Source organism: Pseudonaja textilis, chromosome 11, assembly GCF_049901715.1.
Source record: "Pseudonaja textilis isolate UNSWEBS1 chromosome 11, rPseTex1.2, whole genome shotgun sequence".
In the NCBI taxonomy this organism is placed as follows: Eukaryota; Metazoa; Chordata; class Lepidosauria; order Squamata; family Elapidae; genus Pseudonaja; species Pseudonaja textilis.
Genome location: NC_142000.1, coordinates 5,726,821 through 5,749,033, shown reverse-complemented (window position 1 = coordinate 5,749,033; position 22,213 = coordinate 5,726,821). Strand labels below are relative to the sequence as shown.

Below are 22,213 nucleotides of genomic sequence, written 5' to 3'. Positions count from 1 at the left end.
TGACTTTTGCCCCATTGTAGCACCTCCCTTGCCACGGTTGTTAAGTGAACCACCGCACTTGTTAAGTTAGTAACACGGTTGCTAAGTGAATCTTTCTTCCCCGTGGATTTGGCTTGTGGAGGGTTGTTAAAGATGATCATAGGCCAAGGGTCCGAATTTTGATCATGTGACCACAGGGATGGTCATAAGTCACTTTTTCCAGTGTCGTTGTAAGTTCGGTCACTAAATGAGTGGCTGTAAGTCAAGGATTACACATAGCAAAGAAAGTCAGTGAAAGCTAAAGGTTTGCATGTGTACACAAAGTCGAAAGCACCAGTGTCTGTCAGGATGATCTGTTTTCCAGATTAGTATCTTCCCTTTCCTATAATCAATAACCACTGCATTTAAAGAAAAATTACCCTGTTATCTCTATGATAACCCAGTTCTAGCCAACAGGCCATGGAACGGCATAGTTCCTGAAGAGTAAAAATATGGAGAGATGAAGATGTTCAGTCTGAAGAAAAGGAAGACCAGGAGAACACAGGAGAAGCAGTTTGGTCTAGTCACTGGGTAAGGCATCAGGATAAAATGTGGAAGATGAAAAGAAGGACTAGGGGTGACATGATAGCAGTGTTCCAGTATCTCAGGGGCTGCCCCAAAGAAGAGGGAGTCAAGCTATTCTCCAAAGCACCAGAAGGCAGGACAAGAAGCAACGGGGGGAAACTAATCAAGGAGAGAAGCAACCTAGAACTAAGGCGAAATTTCCTAACAGTGAGAACAATTAACCAGTGGAACCACCTGCCTCCAGAAGTTGTGAATGCTCCAACACTGGAAGTTTTTAAGAAGATGTTGGATAACCATTTATCTGAAGTGGTGTAGGGTTTCCTGCCTAAGCAAGGGGTTGGACTAGAAGACCTCCAAGGTCCCTTCCAACTCTGTTATTCTATTCTACACTGTGAGTTCTAGTCTGGTCTTATCGATGAAAAGCAGCTAAATGACTTTGGGCCTATCACCAGGAGACTGTGAGTTCTAGTACCCCCTCCCTCCTTAGGCAAGAAAGCCGACTAGGTGACTTTGAACCAATCACCAGGAAACAGGGAATTGTAGTCCTACCTGATCCATGAAAGCAAGCCAGGTGACCTTGAGCTGATCCCCCTCGGTCCAACCTACCTCATAGGGTTGTTGTTGGGGGGGGGTAGAAATAGGAGGAGGTAACTAAATTGGATATGTTCCCCGCCTTCAGTTATATGTAAAAAATAAAAGTGGGATACAGATCAACACATACATGATTTCAGTTTTCAAGCACATAGGTAAATGAGGGTGGTAGGTAAAAGCTCAGGAACAGTTTTCCATAATTATGGGAACTGAGATCAGAAATAAAGCTTATGGGAGTCTCTTTATACAGAAGGAAAAAAAAACCTCCTGATGGTAGGATCTGTATAACAGTGGGAAGGCCTGTCTTTGGTTGTAGAGAAAAGAAATGGGGCATTCTGCGTGAACCAAAATCAAATTCATCTAAAATCAAATCAGCTTGCCAGACAAAATGGTGAATGCATAGCCATTTGTCCTTCTCTGGCTGGGGGTCCCATTTAAAGTTTCTTGCCACTCAGGGGAAAAGGTGAGGTAGAAAGAGAATTTGCTCGAAAGTCAGTTTACTTTGATCCTTCCAACCTTTGTCCCAGAAAAGCACTGAGCTGTAGCTGCTGACACAGTAATTTTCAAAGTTAAGGGAGGCTAGAGTGGTATTTTTGAAAATCAAGTACTAGGAGCCGACATTTGATATTTTTCTTTCTTAAATCCTTGCATTTGTGACTGCCAGCTGCCTGCAATTTAGCAGTTCGAATCTCACCAGGCTCAAGGTTGACTCAGCCTTGCATCCTTCCGAGGTGGGTAAAATGAAGACAGATTGTTGGGGGCAATACATTGACTCTGTTAAACAGCTTAGAGAAAGTTGTAAAGCACTGTGAAGTGGTATATAAATTTTAAGTGCTATTGCTATTGCCCTTCCTTCCTTCCTTCCTTCCTTAGAATGCAGTATTGCAAGCTAATTCTGCCAACTGTCAGCAGTTCAATCCTGACCAACTCAAGGTTGACTCAGCCCTCCATCCTTCCCAGGTGGGTAAAATGAGGACCCAGATTGTTGGGGGCAAGAGGCTGACTGTAAATTTTTTAGAGAGGGCTGTAAAGCACTGTGAAGCGGTATATAAATCTAAGTGCTATTGCTATTTTAAAAGTTATTAAAATCGGGGTGGGGATATGATATGATAATTAAAATGAAATTTCATTGCAATACAACTCTCAAGGGGTCTTCACTTCTAATATACACTCCATAAAGTTTTGGTTTTTGCACTTCCGGTGGCCTCAACCCTTGTTACTGGATGTTGTATTGTGTCTTTGAGGCTGTCTCTCCATCTTCTTCTGGATCTGCCTCATGTTCTTTGACCTTCTCCTCTTTTTGTGTATGCCTTGTATGATATAGGAACCCAAAACATTCTCTCCAGGTGAGCAAACGTCTTTATTTGCTGTTTTTGTATATAGTTTAAGATTGGTTCTATATCAATTTTTTCTCTTATGATCTCATGATTTATTTTATCCCTTCTGGTCCACTCCAGCGGCAATGGAAAACTTTACTTTAAAAAAATAATGTTGGTTTAATGGACCTCCTAAGATCCAGGGTGGATTCAGTGTCCCTTTAGTTCCTTGGATGACTTTGGGAAAGTCACTCATCCCAGGCAACCTCACAAAAGTGTGGGGAGGATCAGATAGAAGTGGAGAGACTCACAGACACCAGAGGGATGACTATAAATGTCATCGTACAAATATCCGCTCACAGTTGGAAAACATGTTGGGAGTTAAGTACTCCCTATATTCAAAATGCTGAATTAGGCTGATTGCTACAGGCAATTTGCCAAGTCACTTAGCAACTTTCAAGCTTAGATAGATAATGAGCTGGGGGGGAAACGTTTGGAAGCCAGGACTGCTGCTCTTTTTCGCCAGCCAGTGCAAAACCGAGCCATTTTTCGGCTGGGCTGCGAAGGGTGATTTGGCGAGCGCACAATAAATTAAGATTTATTTTTAGCCACTGCATTGTAGTGGGTTTTTGTTTTGAATCGTCGGCTCTGGTAACTGCTATTGAAGGCACGGCTCTCTTCTCCTCTTCAAATGTGAAAAAACAAACAAACCCCAAAACAGATCATCCTCCAAAAAATTAAGTACTTCAAATTCTAACCATTCTGGAGGTTGTCCAGTTGATGAAAGCTATTCTAGATCTGCAAAATTATAGCCAGCCTTTTCTCTCTCCAGAGTATATTGTGGAGAGCCAAGAAAAGCCAAAGGATCATTAAACAACATCTATGGAAATTCTCAGTCATGGTTGTCCCAAAAATGCTTTTTCAAAAGGCAACTGGACGTTGTTTTTTTCCTGAAGAAGTTTTACTCCTCACTTAAGAAGCTTCTTCAGTTCTTCAGTGAAGTGAAACATCTTCAGGGAAAAACAAATTTAACTCAGAATTTTCACTCAAGATTCAAATGGCCAGGGTCAAATAATCCTACTTCTTAACACGCTATGCAAAGACCCAGCTTTTTGGAGAACTCAAAACCTCTTGTGGGGAACGACTTTGCCCATTCAGTTCCTGTATCACCATTCAAACATAGAAACTTTTTTAGACCACGCATGCATGGCAGAGCATGAATATCCTTCTAGTTTTGTAGCTTTATTTTTTTTTTATGCATTTACTTGCAATTACAACATGAAATATCCCGTTTCCATTTTTCCTCCTAAGTTTCCAAGCCATCGACATACACTTCAAAACATGACCTACCCCCCAAAAGCATTGAGTTTTTCGGGGGAAAAATAACAAACACTCCACTACCAAATGGCCCACATTCCATAAACCAACCGTGCATTCCGAAGATCAGTTTTTCGACAAACCTTTTAACGCAATTTTGTCTTGATTGGGATTCTCACTTTGATTCTTTTGGAGATCTTTAGTGTTAGGACTTTAATATTTTAATGCAGTAAGCTGCCCAGAGTTCGTTTCATTACGAGATAGGAGGCAAATAAATTTAATAAACAAACAAATACATTGAAAAAAGCAACAACGGAGCCCCTCCATTTTCTTTCTCACTGGTTTCCCACCCCAATTATCTAAGACGTGCAAAGCCACTGTTTTTGTGAAATGCATTCTAAGTTAAGAGATCCCCTCGTTCGGGAGGCATTCTTCTGCACGAAGGATGGAGATGCAATGGAGCTTTCTTGGCCACCCATTCAGCAAAATCTGGACCGATCTAAACGCCATCGACGTCTTCGGATTCAGAAGAGGAAGGAAGCAACGGCTGCTCTGATTCCAGGACTCAGAGGCGGCTTCGGAGAGAATCATCTGCATGTCGGCGACGGGTTGTGCAAGTGGTATGATGCGACCCTGGTGTAGTGAAATAGCCGGATAGTAAGATGCACTTTTTGTCGGCCTGATTCACAACACCAGCTGCAGCAACAATACCAGGACGTCAGCCTGGAGCTTCTGGCTTCTCATCCGCTTTGAAGAACTGAGCTTGTTTCAAGATAAATCACATGAAAAACACACACATACACCCACACACACAATCAAGCATTTCCCTAGGATGGGTTTATTCATCGGCTGCACAAAACTCCCTAGGCAAAGCTAGATTCCTCTCTGGGTCTTAGGGTTGGACTACAGGACCTCCAAGGTCCCTTTTAACCCTAAGAATCTTGGGGAAACAACAGAAAGAGAACAGATAAACTGCTACCTTGACAGATAACAGATAATCAGAGTTGGAAAGGACCTTGTAGGCCATCTAATGCAATTCCCCGCCCAAGCAGGAGACCCTACCCCATTTAATGGCAGTCCAGTCTCTTCTTGAAGGTCTCCAGTGATGGCGCTCCCACAACTTCCGAGGGCAACTTCTATTCCATTGGTTGATTGCTCTCACCTATTATTGACCTATCAGATCCTAAAGCCAAGAACCATCAATGAGAAGATCTCATTTGCACAGATCGCTTATTTTTTTAACCAATTTACTAGTGAATAATGGAAAATAAATACTCCTAAGCTCTCAATATTTAAATTTCCAGAGAGGAGGAGACGATCGTGAACATTTCCTTTCCTTCTTTCTCTTGATGCAACATAAATGCTTCAACACACCTTCCCCCAACAATGATTTCCAACTGAATTGGACAAGCTGGCAGGAAATTCTCTTAAGTTGGCGTTCGACATAGTTGGGGGACAACAGACTAAAATAAGGGGGGAGGGAAATCCATTGAGCCCCCTCCCCCCAAAGTCAGTTCATGGCTGTACAGTTTCCCCTTTTCTGCATGCATATATTTATTTGCGAATTATTTCTTCCTGGCCATGAAAGTTCACTCAAAATTAGAGTTAACCTAGAAATAATCCTTCATTCTAAGAATCACATCTCTATATTGTTGTACAGGGTTTACATCTGGGAATAATTAATATGACAATTAAAGGAAAGTGATACTCAGTATTACTTACGTTTTTAAAAAACTGATTCTTTTAATAGTGATATTATGCTTCTTTGTGGCAGTCTAAACTGTGAAATCCATAGGGAAAACTACATTCTAAAGAGGCACTACAAGTTAACTATTCTCTACTTATTCCAAATGTATAGTAGCATTTCATTCCCATTCTTTACCGTTAACTAATCAAATAGCATTTTTAACTTAGTAACTGTTATACCAGTTAAAGATTTAGTCCCAGTTCTGCTTGCTTTGCTCCCAACCTGATTGGAAAAGTGTTTCATTGGATAGAATCTGAGATTTATTCTTATTATTATGAATTATGTGCCACTGACTCCCAGCAACCCTGGCCAATTGTTTTCAATCATACTGATATATCACAACTCTCCCACACCCCAGGATCATCCTGAAATTCAACAGCCAACAATGAATAAATCTAGTATACTTTTCCTTCGTATGTTTTGTAAAGGACGCACAGAGGAAATTATACTCCCCAAAAAACAGATTGAAAATTCTATCTTCTTCACAATGTTGGTCTTATCCAGAGGGCTTTGAGCCATTCAGAAGAAAGAAAAATGACAAAAAATTTAAGAGTCTGGTGCCCCCAAATATGCTAAGGCAGTTGCTCTCTTTCCATCACACATTCATCCATAAATTATCCATGTAGTCGAAAGGGTTGGGCCAACCCAACCATTATGTACATTACATTGGGTTGAATTTGACAAACAACAGTCGACTGTCAATGACCTGGAACGGGGGCAAACAGTGACAAGGGTCTATGAATATTCCTGGGAGTAAAATAAGGACATAGGACCTGGTCATAACTTAAAAAGACCTTCTCCCATTTTCCTCCAAAAGAAGAAAGAGTTTGAAAAGCGAAACAAATAAATGAGAGAACATAAGAAAAAAATGTGCAATATAAAATAAGGTATCAATGAAACAAATGTGTAAATCCAAAGAAATTTATTGTGGTCGACAAAAAACGCATACAAAAAAAAAAAGAAAGAAAGAAAAGGAAAAAGAAAAGGAAAACAAACAAAAATTAAACTGGAGGCCCATAACCATCACCCTTTCAATGTGTACACAAAAGAACCTCCACTGCTAGCTGGCTTCCCCGCCCAGCTAGTTCATGAGAACCTCCATCTGTACTAGACGGGCGTTGGTGTCCCCTGACGTTCTGTAGGGGATCATTCCGGCAAAGGTGATGAGTGCCCGAGCTTGAGATCGGAGTTGCTAAGGGGCATCAAAAGAAAAAAGAGATTAGCCAGGTCTGGAGAGAGAAAGAGAACGAGGGATGGTCTCATTAGAAAGGAACAAAAAACTCATCTTATAGGAGAAAGAACCTGGGGTGGAGTTAAACGAGGAATCAGCCTAGAATCCCTACATAGCCACAAGTGAACGAAGTCTAACTTCCCTTGAATTCCATGGACCCGTGTCTAACTCCAAGCAGGTTTGGAGAGAGAACGATAGCTTGGGATAGGCTCATTATGAAAAAACAAAAATCTTATGTTGTAGGATAGGGGTGTCAAACTCACGTCATCACAGCATTGTCATGTGACATATCACAACTTTCCCCCCCCATTGCTAAACCGGGCATGGGCGGGTGGTCAGAGCATGAGGCATCCAGCCCACAGGCTGCGAGTTTGACAGCCCTGTTTTAAGAAAGGCAGAACCTGGGGTGGAGTTAAAAGAGGAATCAGCCTAGAATCCCTACATAGCCACAAGTGAACGAAGTCTAACTTCCCTTGAATTCCATGGAACCTTCTCTAACTCCAAGCAGGTTTGGAGAGAGAACGATAGCTTGGGATAGGCTCAGTAGAAAGGAACAAAAATCTCATCTTGTAGGAGAAAATGTGGCAGAAGCTGAGGTGGAGTTAAAAGAGGAATAGCCACAAGTGGACTAAGTCCAACTTCCCTTGAGTTCCATTGATCCTTCTCTAACTCCAAGCAAGTGCTAGCTGTTAGTTGAGAATATTTCTGTGCATAAGGCCATGAGTAGCAATAAATCTGTTTAACTGGACCTTCACATGTGGACCTGGTCTTTCGCATTCTGACCCATCTGTATTTAAGGTCCATCAGAAGTAAGGCCAGATAGGTGGCAAGCTAACAGGTCAATGGATTTATTTGAACCCTGTTCAGTTCTGAAGAAAGTTCTTGGACGAGAAGCGAAACATCCCCCTTTTTTTATATATATATTTTACAACAACCATCTTTATTACGGTCACAGTACCACAAACAAAAGCAATAAAAGCAACACTACAAAAAAAAAATGAAAACGGATGTCTGAAGAGACTCTCAGTCCTCCAGGTCAGGGGTCTTCAACCTTGGCAACTTTAAGACTTGTGGACTTCAACTCCCAGAGTTGGGAGTTGAAGTCCACAAGTCTTAAAAGTTGCCAAGGTTGGAGACCCCTGCTCCAGGTCATGGTTATCCCAAAGGTCCTTTTTCTAGAGGCATGTGGGCTTCTTTTTTTCCTTAAAGACGTTTCACTTCTCGTGCTTGTCCGTCTGCGTGTGCGTGCATGCATTGAAATGCATGTGGTCAGAAATATTCAAAGCACACCTCTCCTGTGGAGAAAATTTATCCACAGAAAGAAGGTAGGGATCATCTAGTCATCAGACTCCAAATTTCTTCCTAGCTATTAATTTCTAGGATAGCCTCGGGCAAATCTTTCTTGTCCTCATTCTCCTCAGCGGAAGAAGTTTCTCTCGTCAAATAATTGCAAAGGCCAGGTTTGTACAGCAGCGAACAGTAGATGTTTATAACCACTGCTGTGAAGATGGGTCACTGCAGCACTGAAAAGGTGACCTTGTCTGCTAAGGGAAAAAAACTTACCGAATCTCGGTCCTCAATGACCCGGGTGGGCCTAGCAGGCGTGGCTGGGCTGGCACATTTCAACCTCTTATACTGGGTAAACAAGATATTCATCGTGGCAAGGAGGACCTCTGACAAATTGTGCCTGATCTAAGAAAAGTAAGAGGGGAAGAAAAGACGAGCAGAGTGAAAGAAAAAAAGAAATGAGAGTTGAAGGCCATACTGGTTGACTCTAGAGAGATCGTTGAGGTGGACCTCAAATTGTTCTCCTTTGGTACCAACTACTTCAGGAATGGGGGGATTCATGTGTGCGAGATTCTGAGTTACAGTTGATGGCCAGGGGTCAATCTGTCGGCTTCAGATGGCCTTGTTGTGGCCCGCCGGTGGTCAGCAGAGCTGGCAGCAGATTAGGACAGTGAGGAGGTTGGGGAGGAATGGGAGCCAGTCCTGGAGTCTAGGGAAGGCTCTGATGAGAGCTCTGCATTGGAGGCAGAGATGAGGCTAAGGCCGTCTGACAGTTATCAGCTGCCTTTGGAATCGGACATCAGTGAGGCAGAAGAACACCTGGAGCCTGTTCCCAGTGTGCACATGTGCAGAGCTGCCAGAAGAAGGGAACAGCTGAGGAACAAGGGTCGACTTGGGAGTAAAGCCACAGATAGACGGTGAATGGCCCCTCCCAGAGGGAATAAAAGAGGAGCAAAAGGGGGAGTGGGGTTTTGCAGGAGACAATTCGTTCATTTGGGTGAAGAATCTGTTCCTGCATTCTTGCCAAGTATTGTCTGCTACAGTGTGGCACCTGAAAGATATCGGCCTGGCAACTCTCCAAGTCTGATAAAGGTCTGTAATTGTGAAATGTTGGCCGGAACTTTGCTGGAGAGGAATTCACTGTAAACTAAATAAAAGGAGTTTATCAGGACGAGGAGATGGGTTCATGCTGTTGGGGAAGCCTAGGTCAGAATAGGTCTGCTGAACCCTGAAATCATGCCAATTCTGGCCTCCTACTTCCTTTCGCCCCTTAACAAACCGATTTCTCCCAAAGGTGCAGCGTTGCAATTTCCTGGATCAATTTTACGGGGCTTTAAGAATGGGAATAAAAGCAGTATGTATTCATTAACTTTTCCCCCCCAAAAGGGGTGGGGGGGGATGAACAATTCAAACGAATTGCCCTCCAACGAGATCTCCACCTTACTATTACTTCTGCTGCCTTCTAAAAGTTTGAGAGGTTGATTGGTGACCCCACACCCTCCCCAAATATTTTAATTTGCAGTTTGACCCCCAAATAGCTTTCCTGTCGCCAAATTTCCCTTTGTAGCCAATATGACAGTGGTGAACTGCATGGCAGAGGGCAAGCCGAAAACTCAAAAATGCTTCCTTGAGTTCAAAATGCTCCCCAAGAAACCGCTCTTCCCATTTTAACAGAAGGGTTGTCATGCAGATGTTATTGATTGATTGATATTTTAAAATCTATCCTGAACCAATTTTGCGCCTAGAAATCGCAATGGGACATTGCTGGTATGATCACAACTGATTTTGAGCCTGGCAGGTTTCAGGTTCAAAGCCTTTTCCCCCCCTTTTTTTGCATGCTGTTAAGTAACAAAACTAGGCAGTAGTAGCGGTCATCATTTCCACAATCCAAGAACTCCGACGTTATGCCTCATTCAAACAGAGACTGGGAAGGGACAAGAAAGCGCCACTTGCTTACTTCATCGCTGAAATGCCTGAAGGCTGCGACTCGTTCTTCCACGTACTCCTGACTCAGTGGGACTAATTTTAGCTGTTCGATGATCTGCAGAGAGAGATCCATAGATAAGGCAAGATGACGTGCCCTGAGCCTGTCGGTTTGGACTACAACTGGAACCAGCAGGAATCGGAAATGGGAAAATTTGCTGTAAACACGTCTCTCCGGGCTGCGGGGTAGCTGCTGCTCTCCGAGCTCTTGGCTGGCTCTTGGTTCAGAGCAGGAATGGGGAAATAATCAACCCCCTTCCCTGTGGCCTCTTTACCCCCAAATCATGCCGATGGGATTGTACAAAATTTTCGTGTAATGTAGCATTGTTAGAAAAGGGGGAAAGCCCACACACTGCAAACCTAACTACTATGTGTGCTGAGTAGGAAAGAGGCTATTACAAGCATTACACACACAGAGAGAGGTAGGTAGATAGATAGATAGATAGATAGATAGATAGATAGATAGATAGATAGATAGATAGATAGATAGATAGATAGATGGATAATTAGGCAGGCAGGTAGGAAGGCAGGCAGGAAGGTAAGCAGGGAGATAGATAGATAGATAGATAGATAGATAGATAGATAGATAGATAGATAGATAGGCAGGCAGGCAGGCAGGCAGGCAGTGAGGCATGAGAGAGATAGATAGATAGATAGATAGATAGATAGATAGATAGATAGATAGATAGGCAGGCAGGCAGGCAGGCAGTGAGAGATGATAGATAGATAGATAGATAGATAGATAGATAGATAGATAGATAGATAGATAGATAGATAGATAGACAGACAGACAGATAGAGAGACAGACAGACAGAGAGAGAGAGACAGACAGACAGACAGAGATAGAAGCTAGTAGAGTCACCAAAATGTTATGACTATTTCATGTCAGGGTTAAATATATGAAATATTGTAACTTAAAACTTTGCCATGGTCTCCTGAAATAAACACAAATTAAGCAGAGGATTTGTTTTTTAATTCTGCCAATAGCCACCACCACCACCTGCCCAGTGTTCCTTAGTGCCATTTTAACATTATTCGGGTCCATTTCCATGGGCTGGTTCAGCTGAGACCAAGACAAGAACGGTTAGCAAATGGCCACTTTCTCCAAGTGTAAAATTCAGTCGCCTCAATTTGGAGGCAAGGTATTAAGACTCAAAATCAATTAAAGTTGTACAGTTTCAGAGAGGAAAAGGGGAGGAAACTTACATCAAAGGCCCTATCAATATGGCCAGCGTGATACTCGTCAAAAAACGTGATCAGGTCTAACAGAAGGTAGAACGTCGAGTCAACCGGCTTCTTGGTACTTATTCCTTGGGCTTTATATCTGCAACAAAATGGAAAGGGCCATTAAACGCCTTGGGAAGGCTTCACCGCTTGACATTTATTTATTTGTATCCTGCCATTTACAGGGAGTCCTCGAATTATGACAATGGAGCCCAACCTTTACGCTGCTCAATGAGACATTTTGTCAAATGCGTTTTGCCCCATTCTATGACCTTTCCTTGCCACGGTTGTTAAGTGAGCCACTGCAATTGTTACGTTAGTCAAACTATTTACTAAGACTGTATTACAAGTCTTCTTCTCATCCTTCCTAGTACCTATCTCTTCCCACTTATGACTACAACTGTGTTGCTTGTATCTTTACAATTTATATTGTTTTATTTTGTTTTCCTCGTATGTTTTGGTTGCTTATTAGTAACCTATGACTATCACTAAGTGTTGTATCTTATAGCAATAGCATTTAGACTTATATGCCGCTTCACGGTGCTTTACAGTCCTCCGTAAGCCGTTTACAGAGTCAGCCTATTGCCTCCAAGAATCTGGGTCCTCATTTTACCCACCTCGGAAGGAGGGAAGGCTGAGTCAACCTTGAGCCTGGTGGGATTTGAACTGCCAAATTGTAGGCAGCTGGCTGCGGCAGAAGTGGCTTGCAACACCGCACGCTAACCACTGCGCCACACAGGCTCCCTAATCCTTATGATTCTTGATGAATGTATTTTATTTTCCTTTATGTACACTAAGAGCATATGCACCAAAGACAAAGTCCTTGTGTTTCCAACCACACCTGGCCAATAAAGACTTCTATTCTATTTTAGCTCTGCATGTGACCTCTGACTGCATAATGCAAGGCTTCTCCCAAGCTTCGGTGGACAAGGTCAAAAGAAACCTGGCTGATCTGGCATGGGCAGGAATCCTCAACACACACACACACACCAGGCCCCAGGCCAGTCTCTTACCTCTCAGCTATGGCATGCGCCATGTTCTTCAGCCTTTCCTTGTTGGATTGGGGAGCGCTGACCTGAGACACGATGGGGCTTAGCAACTTGTTCATCAGCTCAAGGACTTTGTCGGCATTCTGAGGGAGATACAAAGAGAGAAAGCAAGGCGCTGCAGGAATGAGTCAAGGAGGTCTTCTGGAAAGCAGGAGGCAGGGCCGTGTTAAAAATTAGAATAGATAAAAAGAAGTCTAGAAATAGGGGGAATATTGTTATACATATTTTTTATTTAAAGTGAACATTAGAGGTTAAGGCAGAGTTTGAAAAAGGTACGCTCAAAAATAATGCTATTGCTATTAGAAGGATGTAGCAAATATTGAACAATTGAAAAAGGAAGGATTATGTGCTGACACAGTTATGTATAACAATATTAGATTGTAGGACATCGTAAGATTGGCCGTATTAAAATTAGAATAGAAATAGAATAGAATAGCCAACTCTGCTAACTCCATCACAACTTGATATATGTTTAGAGGTAGTCCTCGGCTTACAACGGTTCACTTAGTGACCGTTCCACGTTACAACAGCATTGAAAAAGTGGCTTATGGCCATTTTTCACATGTATGACCGTTGTAGCCTCTCCACGCGGGTCACGTGGAATCCAGAGGCTTGGCACCTGGCTCATATTTATGTCCTGGGGTCACTTGATCCCCTTTTGCGACCTTCTGGCAAGCAAAGTCAACAGAGGAGCCAGTTTAACTTAAGGGCCGTGTGACTAACTTAACAACTGCAGCAATTCACTTAACAACTTTGGCAAGAAAGCTTGTAAAACAGGGCCAAAAAAAATCACTTAACAACGGAAATTTTGGACTCAATTGTCATGGTAAGTCGAGGACCACCTGTGTATTCCGTCTTTGAGGTAAAATGAGGACCCAGATTGTTGGGGGCAATTTGCTGACACTGGAAACCGCTTGGACAGGGCTACAAAGTGGGATATAACAGATTAACAGAGTTGGAAGGAACCTTGGAGGGCATCTAGTCCAGCCCCACCCACCCCCACCCAAGCAGGAGACCCTACACCATTTCTGACAGATGGCAGTCCAGTCTCTTCTTGAAAGCCTCCAGGGATGAAGCTCCCACAACTTCCGAAGGCAACTTCTGTTCCATCGGTTGATTGTTCTCCCTGTCAGAAAATTCCCCCTTATTTCCAGGTTGAATCTCTTCTTGGTAAGTCTAAAGTGCTATTGCCTTTTATTATTTTTACTAGCAAGTTGATGAACGTATCCAACGCATCTTTGAAATCCCACTTACCTTGGCAAGGTCATAAAGTTTGGCGGCTTCTTCAAACAATCCCTTGCTTTCTGCTACGGAGGCCACTTTGTTAATAATTGGTTTGGTGTCTCTGGTGAACTTGTCAATAACTCCAGGCTAGTGAAAGAGGACAATTTTTTTTTTTAAAAAAGGTGAGATAAAATATTTGGAAAACCGAACAGCAATTAGGCCCAGCCCAAGAGTGATAGAGAACAATCCAGTCAGTTATTTATTAGCTCATGCCATATAGACAGAATCTTGCCAGACTAAACCTTGACTGCTCTCATCCTAACAGATATACCCTGGGAGATTCTAGGGAGTGCCCCAAAGGTGCTTTTTCAAGAGGCAACTGGACTTTCTGGTTTTTTTTTTTAGAAGATGTTTTGCTTCTCATCCAAGAAGCTTCTTTGGCTCTGACTGAACGGTGGGGAATGGAAGAGCCGAAGAAGCTTCTTGGATGAGAAGCAAAACGTCTTCAAAGAAAACCCAGAAAAACCAGTTGCCTCTTGAAAAAGCCCCTTTGGGACAACCATGACCTGGAGGACTGAGAATCTCCACAGACGTTCTAGGGAGCGGCTTTCTAGACCCAGGCTTCATAAACCATAGTTATTCATAAACTTGTTTGAAAAGCAAAACCTATTTTATTGCAACGCTGGGAATTGTTTTCATTCCCAGCCCGAATTAAGCTCAAACAGTCCCCCAAGATAACCACACACCTTTCAGTTCTATGAAGTGCTGCCAAAAACAGAAGTATCAAATGAACTAGAAAAGAAACCAACCAAAGTACAAAAAAAACCACAAAAAAATGAAGCACAAAGAGCTTCAAGGATGATTCTGAACCAATCAAACTACTTTGCTTCCTGCAAAGGTTTCATCATCTTGGCCTGACTTTTATCCCTTAGGGGAGGGGCAATCACTTCCCAGCCTTACTCCTGAGTTGCCCCTTTAGTCTTAGCTGCTCCTAAATTCTAGCAGCTCTGCGCACACGCACACTGGGAACAGGCTCCCCTTGTTCCTCTGCCTCGCTGCTGCCAGACTCCGCCGGCTCCAAAGGCAGCACCCCCTTCCCAGATGGTCCTGGCCCATCTCCGCATCAGACACAGGACCCTTGTGCGAGTCCTCCCCAGACTCCCTGACTGGTCCCCATTCTTCCCCACTGTCTGATTCCACTGCCGGCTGCACCAACTGCCAACAAACTACAACAACTCTCTTCCTCTGTCTCCGATCCAGTTCCGGGCTTTACTGGCTCTTGTCTGCCCCCCCCCCCCCCAATTTCTAGGAAAATGCAGCTTCACTGTAGTCCAGGGGTCCCAACCTCCAATTTGTGGACTGGCATCACTCCACAAGGACTTGCAGAATCCAGGCTGCACACAAAACCACTACCACCCAAGTCCATGAAACCAGTCCCTGGAGTCCACAGCTTCAGTGAGGGGTGCACTGCTGTAGTCCATCACACGGGCCCCCACTTCGTAGACCCGTGCCATCACAATGGTGACCAATTCCCGAACCCATTTGTCAATTAGAAAAAATTTCTCTATATAGCACGGTGGTAATTCAGGTACACCTGATTTTTTTGTTTTAATTCTTTCATCTTTTAATTATACACACAGCTGGATGTAACCGCAATTAAGATATGCCAAGATGATAAGTCAATGATTATGACCTACCCAATTAAAATTACAGAGCAAGTATAAAAGTAAAAGATGTGAATCTCTGATTTACAGTCTCTAGGTCCCACAAATAATAGAAAACATTGACGTGAAATAAAATGTTCTTCTGATTAAAGTGTTCATGTGGGAAGTCTAACTTCAGCTGATGTTTGAGTGCATTTCCCGTTACGAAAGGTGTAAAGAGGAATAATGCATCTGCGGTGGGGTGGGGGGAATCCCATCATATATCTTAAGATGTCTGCTCCTTCTTACTGCTGCACAGTTGATAAAAACTCTTGAGCTTTTCACGGATTCATCTGGATGCTGGCTTTGCTCAAATCTCTCTCCCAAAACAAAAGCTTGTTCCAAGCTTTTCATATTCACGGTGAGCCAAAACATGCCAAAACATCTCAAGATTTTTGTCTCATGAAAGAGATTCCTGGTTTCCAACAAATTACGTGAGAACATCTGTTAAATTAGCCTTGGTGAAGATGGCAGGCAGGCTTTTTGTCGCTATTGATTCTTTTCTATATTTCTCCATCACTCTGAATCTTCCGGAGCTGCCCAGGGGAAAATCGCCCTGGACATTGCCCTTCGGGACTGAATGAAAATGGGGGCCAACAGGCTGGTAGAGGTCATTACAGAGTGAAGGACATTCACACATGCACGTGGTCTTAAGGGCAAGACTTCAGCCACGAATATGTCTCAGAAATGCTCTTTCATCAGAGGCTACAAAAGAATATCATCAAAATTGGCAGGAAGGAAAAAACAACAGCAGGATTTTTCTTCATGACATAAATGGCTACACTGCCACCAACTGGATGTCTTCGTGGACCACTTTCACCAAGTTCCAAATAGAATAGAATAGAATAGAATAGAATAGAATAGAATAGAACAGAATAGAATAGAATAGAATAGAATAGAATAGAATAGAACAGTTGATAAAACTCTTGAGCTTTTCACGGATTCATCTGGATGCTGGCTTTGCTCAAATCTCTCTCCCAAAACAAAAGCTTGTTCCAAGCTTTTCATATTCACGGTGAGCCAAAACATGCCAAAACATCTCAAGATTTTTGTCTCACGAAAGAGATTTCTGGTTTCCAACAAATTATGTGAGAACAACAGCAGGATTTTCTTCATGACATAAATGGCTACACTGCCACCAACTGGATGTCTTTGTGGACCACTTTCACCAAGTTCCAAAAAGAATAGAATAGAATGGAAGGGAAGGGAAGGGAAGGGAAGGGGAGAGGGAGAGAAGAGAGGAAGGAAGAGAAGAGAAGAGAAGAGAAGAGAAGAGAAGAGAAGAGAAGAGAAGAGAAGAGAAGAGAAGAGAAGAGAAGAGAAGAGAAGAGAAGAGAAGAGAAGAGAAGAGAAGAATACCATTTCAGACAAATGGCTGTTCATTTTCTTCTTAAAAACCTCCAGTGATGGAGCGCACACGATTTCTGGAGATAAGTTGTTCCATTGGTTAATTGTCTTCACTATTAGGAAGTTTTTCCTTAATTTCAGGCTGCTTCTCTCCTTGATTAATTTCCACTGATTGTTTCTTGTCCTGCCTTCTGGTGCTTTGGAGAATAATTTGACGCCCTCTTCTTTGTGGCAGCCCCTCCAATACTGGAATACTGCCATCCCGTCGCCCTTAATTCTTCTTTTCTTTAGACTAGACTAGATTTAGATTAGACTTTTCTTTAGACAGGCTTGTCCAACCCGCGGCCCATGGGCCGCATGCGGCCCAGGTCGCCTCGTAATGCGGCCCAGTGCCCACCCCAACCTTCATGCCAGAGCCAGTGAGGAGGAGGAGGAGAGGCAGGCGCGAGGTGGGGCGAGGAGAGCGCCAGGCCAAGCAGCAACAGAAAAGGCGGGCGCCGTCAGAGTGCCACCTCCTGCTGTTGCTGCTGCCGCTTCTGCCCCCGCTGCTGCTTCTGCCTTCCAGTCCTGCCTCATCCAGCCGGGCCATTTGCAAGAGGAGAGGTAGGCGCGAGGCGGGCAAGCTTTCTCCCCCCGCCAAAATTTGGCCAGAAAATAAACCGTGATAAAAAAACGTAATAAAAATAGATAATTTTAAATAAATAATAAATAATAAAACATCTCACTAGCTTCATTTCCAAATAAATTTAATATGTTAACTATGTTTTCTACGGGTTTTTGGATGATCAGGTATCGTTACTGTTATTTTATTTTATGTGCGGCCCAAACCAAATTTTCATCTTCTAATGTGGCCCAGGGAAGGTGAAAGGTTGGACACCCCTGCTTTAGACAGGCCCAAATCCTGCAGCCATTCTTCATAAGTTTTAGTCTCCGGGCCATCTTAGTTGCTCTCCTCTGAACTTTTTCCAAGGTCTCGGCATCTCCACAAAAAGACACCGAGGTCTCTGCCAGATTTCAAGGTTGGAGGAGAGCATCGCTCCAGCGGCCTAGCGCTCCCCCCATTACTTTCTCATTCCAGCTCCTGACCTTTTCTTTTGGGCTTGGGTTCAACAGGTCCAACCCCCCTGGGTTCTTGCCCAGCCACTTCCCTGGCCTCCTCATCTGCAGGATGGCATATAAAGCCATGCCCTATCCAAGCGAGTTCAACCGTGGAGAATACTAGCGGGACCCTACGAGCAACCCGTAACTTAAATAAGAAAGCTTCATGGGTTTCCCTTCAGATTAATTACCAGGTTACAACCACTTGTTTAATGACCATTCGAAGTTACGATGCCACAGAAAAAAAAGTGACTTATGACCGTTTTCACTCTTGCAATCATCGCCGCGATCCTCGTGATCAAAATCCAGAGGCTTGGCAACTGGTTCATAGTTATGACGCTCGCCGTGTCCCCTTGGGGGTCACACCATCCCCTTTTGCGACCGGGAAGCCAGATTCACTTAACAACCGTGTTGCTAACTTAACAACTGCGGTGATTTACTTAACAAGCGTAGCCAGGAAAGCTGGTGAAATGGAGCAAAACTCACTTAACAACTGTCTCACTCAGCCATGGAAACGTTGGGCTCTATTGTGGAGTTGTAAGCTGAGGACTACCTGGATGGGATTCAGCTGAAAGCCTACTAAATCCTAGCCTGAACCTCTGCCAGACATTGATCTGACCCAGGCTTCGTCAAACTTAATCAAACGCAAACTGAGTTCAAAAGTAAAACCCTTTTTTTAATGCGACGTTGGGAATTACTTGCGTTCCCAGCCAAAACTCATTAGACACAGTTCCTCCAGACAAGAGCACGCTTTTCAGTGCTGTAGAATGCTGCCAAAAAACAGAAGTCCTGTTAAGGCTTAACATAAACCAACCCAAAAACCCAGAAAAAAACCAACCAGAGTACAGAGCTTCAAAACGGACTCGGAAATTACTGAACTGTTTTGCTTCCTGCAAAGTCTTCGTCATTGAGGGCTGACTTTTATCCCTTATGGGAGGGGCAATCCCCTCCGATACCTCTGCCATCCACACCGGCTGCCGGTGAATCACAACAGATGTAGGAAAAACACAGTCAAATTCACACACACACACACACACACGTGTCAGCCTTCCCAGACAGACTAAACCAGAAATACGAACAGACCAGCTAATTCTACTTGTATTGCAAAGCTACATCAGCAGATTCTTGCAAAGTCTGAAAGGACAAATCTCTCACTGTCTCTTTTTTTCAGCTTGAGGATGTTAGAGGGGGTCCTTTCTGAGTTTCTTTCTCTGCCCAACTGTGGGCACCTCCCCCTTACTGCACCTCCCCCTTACTGGATCATTCCCCAGGCAACATCCCTACCCCCTCCTCCGGTCCCAAGACCATTCCCAAACACCATTACACCCTGACTCTTCCTGATCCTTCTCTTCCTCCCTCCCCCTGATGACCTAGAACTGTCACGGCAAGAACGGAATCGTCCTTAACCAGCCATTTAAAATGCTTTGCTGACTGCAAAACGAGGAGCTGTGCAAAGCTTCCAGGACGGCAGCAGGATTTATCTTGCAACTGGTTAAACAGGGAGGCACGGAACGTGCGGTGTTCGTGTGTTTAAGGGGAATGAACAGGATCAGTTTATTCCAAATATGGAACGAAGTGTGCGAATTAAACAAGTGCGGTGGCAAAACGGGAGCAGTGCCGTGCAAGCAAAATTGCAAGGAAGGAAGGATGGTAGGGGAGTGAAGAAGGAGAATGTGCTGAGAAGATTGGGATGGGTGAAAGAGCAATTTCTCTGCCATGAAGCAGCATGGAATTAGGAAGAAAGATAATAGACAAATGGCATCTCCAATTCTTAAGCAATTCGATAGATTATGAGGACTACAAGCTCTTATTTAAAAAAAAAAATACTGTTTTTAAATTAACAGCAGAAAGCCCAGTAAGTATTCTTTCATTTCTGACATGCAATTCAACAATATTTTGGCCTTACACTCAACATTCAATGCCACTGGGCTATTCAAAACAAGAGAAGAGATCTATACGCAAAGTTACCTTTCTACTGCCATCGTTCTCCAGTTTTCCAAGAATCATGTCAAACTATCCGTGCAAGAGAAAACAAAAAAAACAGAATTAGGAAAGTTATACTGGTACTCCTATTATGAGCCACAGTGGCACAGTGGCTCATAATAAGAGTGCAGTACCGCAGGCTACTTCTGCTGACTGCCAGCGGACTGCAATTTGGCAGTTCGAATCCCACTAGGCTCAAGGTTGACTCGGCCTTCCATCCTTCCAAGGTTGATAAAATGAGGACCCAGATTGTTGGGGGCGACAGGCTTACTCTGTAAACCACTTAAGAGAGGGCTGTGAAGCACTGTGAAGCGGTATATAAATCGAAGTGCTCTTGCTCTTATGAATGATCCGGATTTTAATGGATACAGGTGACCCTCAACTTGCTGACCAATTGTTGAGCAACCGTTTGAGGTTACGACCAATCCCCCAAAAGTTACTTAAGACACAATTCCAAAATTACAGCTGCTCAAGCACCTTTGTTGTCATTTGCCTTTATGAGTGACCACAGGAACCCTGAAGCGGCCACACCCCACCAGGTATGAGCCATCTCCTCACACGTGTTCTAAATAGAGAATGGGGGAAAATGCACCATATGCATGACCCAAAGGTGCTTTTTTTCAAGAGGCAGCTGGACTTTCTGTTTTTTCTCTGAAGACGTTTTACTTCTCCTCCAAGAAGCTTCTTCAGCTCTGACTGGATGGTGGGGAATGGAAGGATTTATATTCTTTGCAGGCAGCTGGTTTTTGGGGGTGGGGGGAATCTGTTCATACACCCACACCGTGAACGGATTTCCCCCAAAATTTGCGGACTACAGGAACCATTTGCACTACCTCAGGTGACCCTGAGGACACAGATAAACCTCCAAGTGGCCTCCGTGACCCTCTAAAAGGATGCAAATGACCAGCTGTCTGCAAGGAATATAAATCCTTCCATTCCCCACCATCCAGTCAGAGCTGAAGAAGCTTCTTGGAGGAGAAGCAAAAGGTCTTCAAAGGAAAAACAAGGAAGTCCAGTTGCCTCCTGAAAAAGCACAGTTGGAACAACCTTGATCTGGAGGATTGAGAAAATCTACAGACTTCTATTTTTTTTAGTATTATTGTTGTTTTATTGCTTTGGTTTGTGGTACTATGATTGTAATAAAGATGGTTGTTGTAAAACATAGGTGGCGGGGGGAGAGAAATCAGGGATTTCTGAACCCAGCAAGAGATTCTCAGCTCTCTCTTCTGAAAAGCAGGAATTCCAACCTAACAGGGGGGAAAGGAACCAGGTGCTCCTTGCGTACCTCTCGGCTCTCGATCACCAGCTCGCTCACACAACGCAGGAACATGTTTTCACCTTGGCTGTCCTTCTCGTTCCTAAAACAAGGATCACAAAGAGGTCAGTGCCGCAGATCCTGCTTCGCCGTTGCAGTCGTTCAAATTGGGCAACTCCCCACCCCCCTTTCGTTTAAGCGGGGCAGGAAACAACCTGAGAAAATAGAAGTACTGCAAAGCTTCACGGGGATCTGTCGACTCAAACTTGCGGGTGTACAACATCAGAAGTCGGACAAAATTCAGGCGCCGAGTGGCCGGAGGGTCACCAGCCTCATGGCTCACTGAAATGGGAATGAGACAAACACCATGCAGTGGCACCGTTTTGTTCAAGCAAGAAAAGCGGCCGCCCAGACAGACAAAAAATCTACGTTTAGAAGAAATCCTGTTCCTGTTCCCAGAAATTCAGAATGCAAAGATTGATATAAACATCGTAAATATCAATTCCAAAACCATTCCAAAGGTCTTAACCCAACAATTCATGATGAAAAAAGCTACAAGGAAGATAGCAAGACAAGAAATTCTGATGAGGTTGTCTGAATTTCTACCACCATATTCTACAAAACCTAGATGTCCCTCTAGCTGAACTGCCAATCAAACTATAGCAACAAGGAGCACTTCCCTCTAGTTTAACTTCCGGAAGGATAGAGATGTGAAATAGCTATGTGCCTGGGCCTGAATCTGTGAAGGCCCCATTTCTTGGTTACGTTGACACTGATGGATTATAATTTTAACAGAATAATAAGAGTTGGAAGGGACCTTGTAGGTCATCTAGTCCAACTCCCCGCCCAAGCAGGAGACCCTACACCATTTCTGACAAATGGCAGTCCAGTCTTTTCTTGAAAGCCTCCAGGTATGAAGCTCCCGCAACTTCTGTTCCATGGGTTGATTGTTCTCACTGTCAGAAAATTCCTCCGTATTTCCAGGTTGAATCTCTCCTTGATCAGTTTCCATCCATTATTCCTTGTCTGGCCTTCAAAGTGCTTTGGAAAATAGCTTGACCCCTTCCTCCTCTCTGGGGTAGCCCCTCAAGTATTGGAAGACTTCTATCCTGTCTCCCCTGGTCCTTCTCTTTACTAGACTAGCCACTTCTTGCAACCATTCTTTGTATGTTTCAACCTGCAGTCCCCTACTCACCGTAATATATCCAGGCTGCAATTTATATTTAATATCTTTTCTGTCACATTTGTAATACTGTACCCAGTTCTGGTCATCACAATAGGGAAAAAAAAATGTTGAGATCCTGGAAAGTGTGAA

The 22,213-nt window shown here is 43.6% G+C and overlaps 1 protein-coding gene across 2 annotated transcripts in view; it reads right to left on the bottom strand.

Annotated features, from left to right (window-relative positions):
* Positions 1-6,421: 6,421 nt before the first annotated feature.
* Positions 6,422-22,213, bottom strand: part of NUP93 (nucleoporin 93) — a 122,261-nt gene continuing 106,469 nt past the window's right edge. For both annotated transcript variants that reach the window (XM_087940512.1, XM_087940514.1), the window contains 9 exons: positions 21,114-21,240; positions 20,929-21,001; positions 19,629-19,673; positions 13,543-13,659; positions 12,253-12,371; positions 11,222-11,339; positions 9,990-10,073; positions 8,309-8,437; positions 6,422-6,706 (listed from right to left, as the gene is read on the bottom strand). In XM_087940512.1, coding sequence (XP_087796638.1) covers positions 6,596-6,706; positions 8,309-8,437; positions 9,990-10,073; positions 11,222-11,339; positions 12,253-12,371; positions 13,543-13,659; positions 19,629-19,673; positions 20,929-21,001; positions 21,114-21,240 — 923 coding nt within the window. In that variant the 3' untranslated portion in view covers positions 6,422-6,595. The remainder of the gene's footprint in view (positions 6,707-8,308; positions 8,438-9,989; positions 10,074-11,221; positions 11,340-12,252; positions 12,372-13,542; positions 13,660-19,628; positions 19,674-20,928; positions 21,002-21,113; positions 21,241-22,213) is intronic.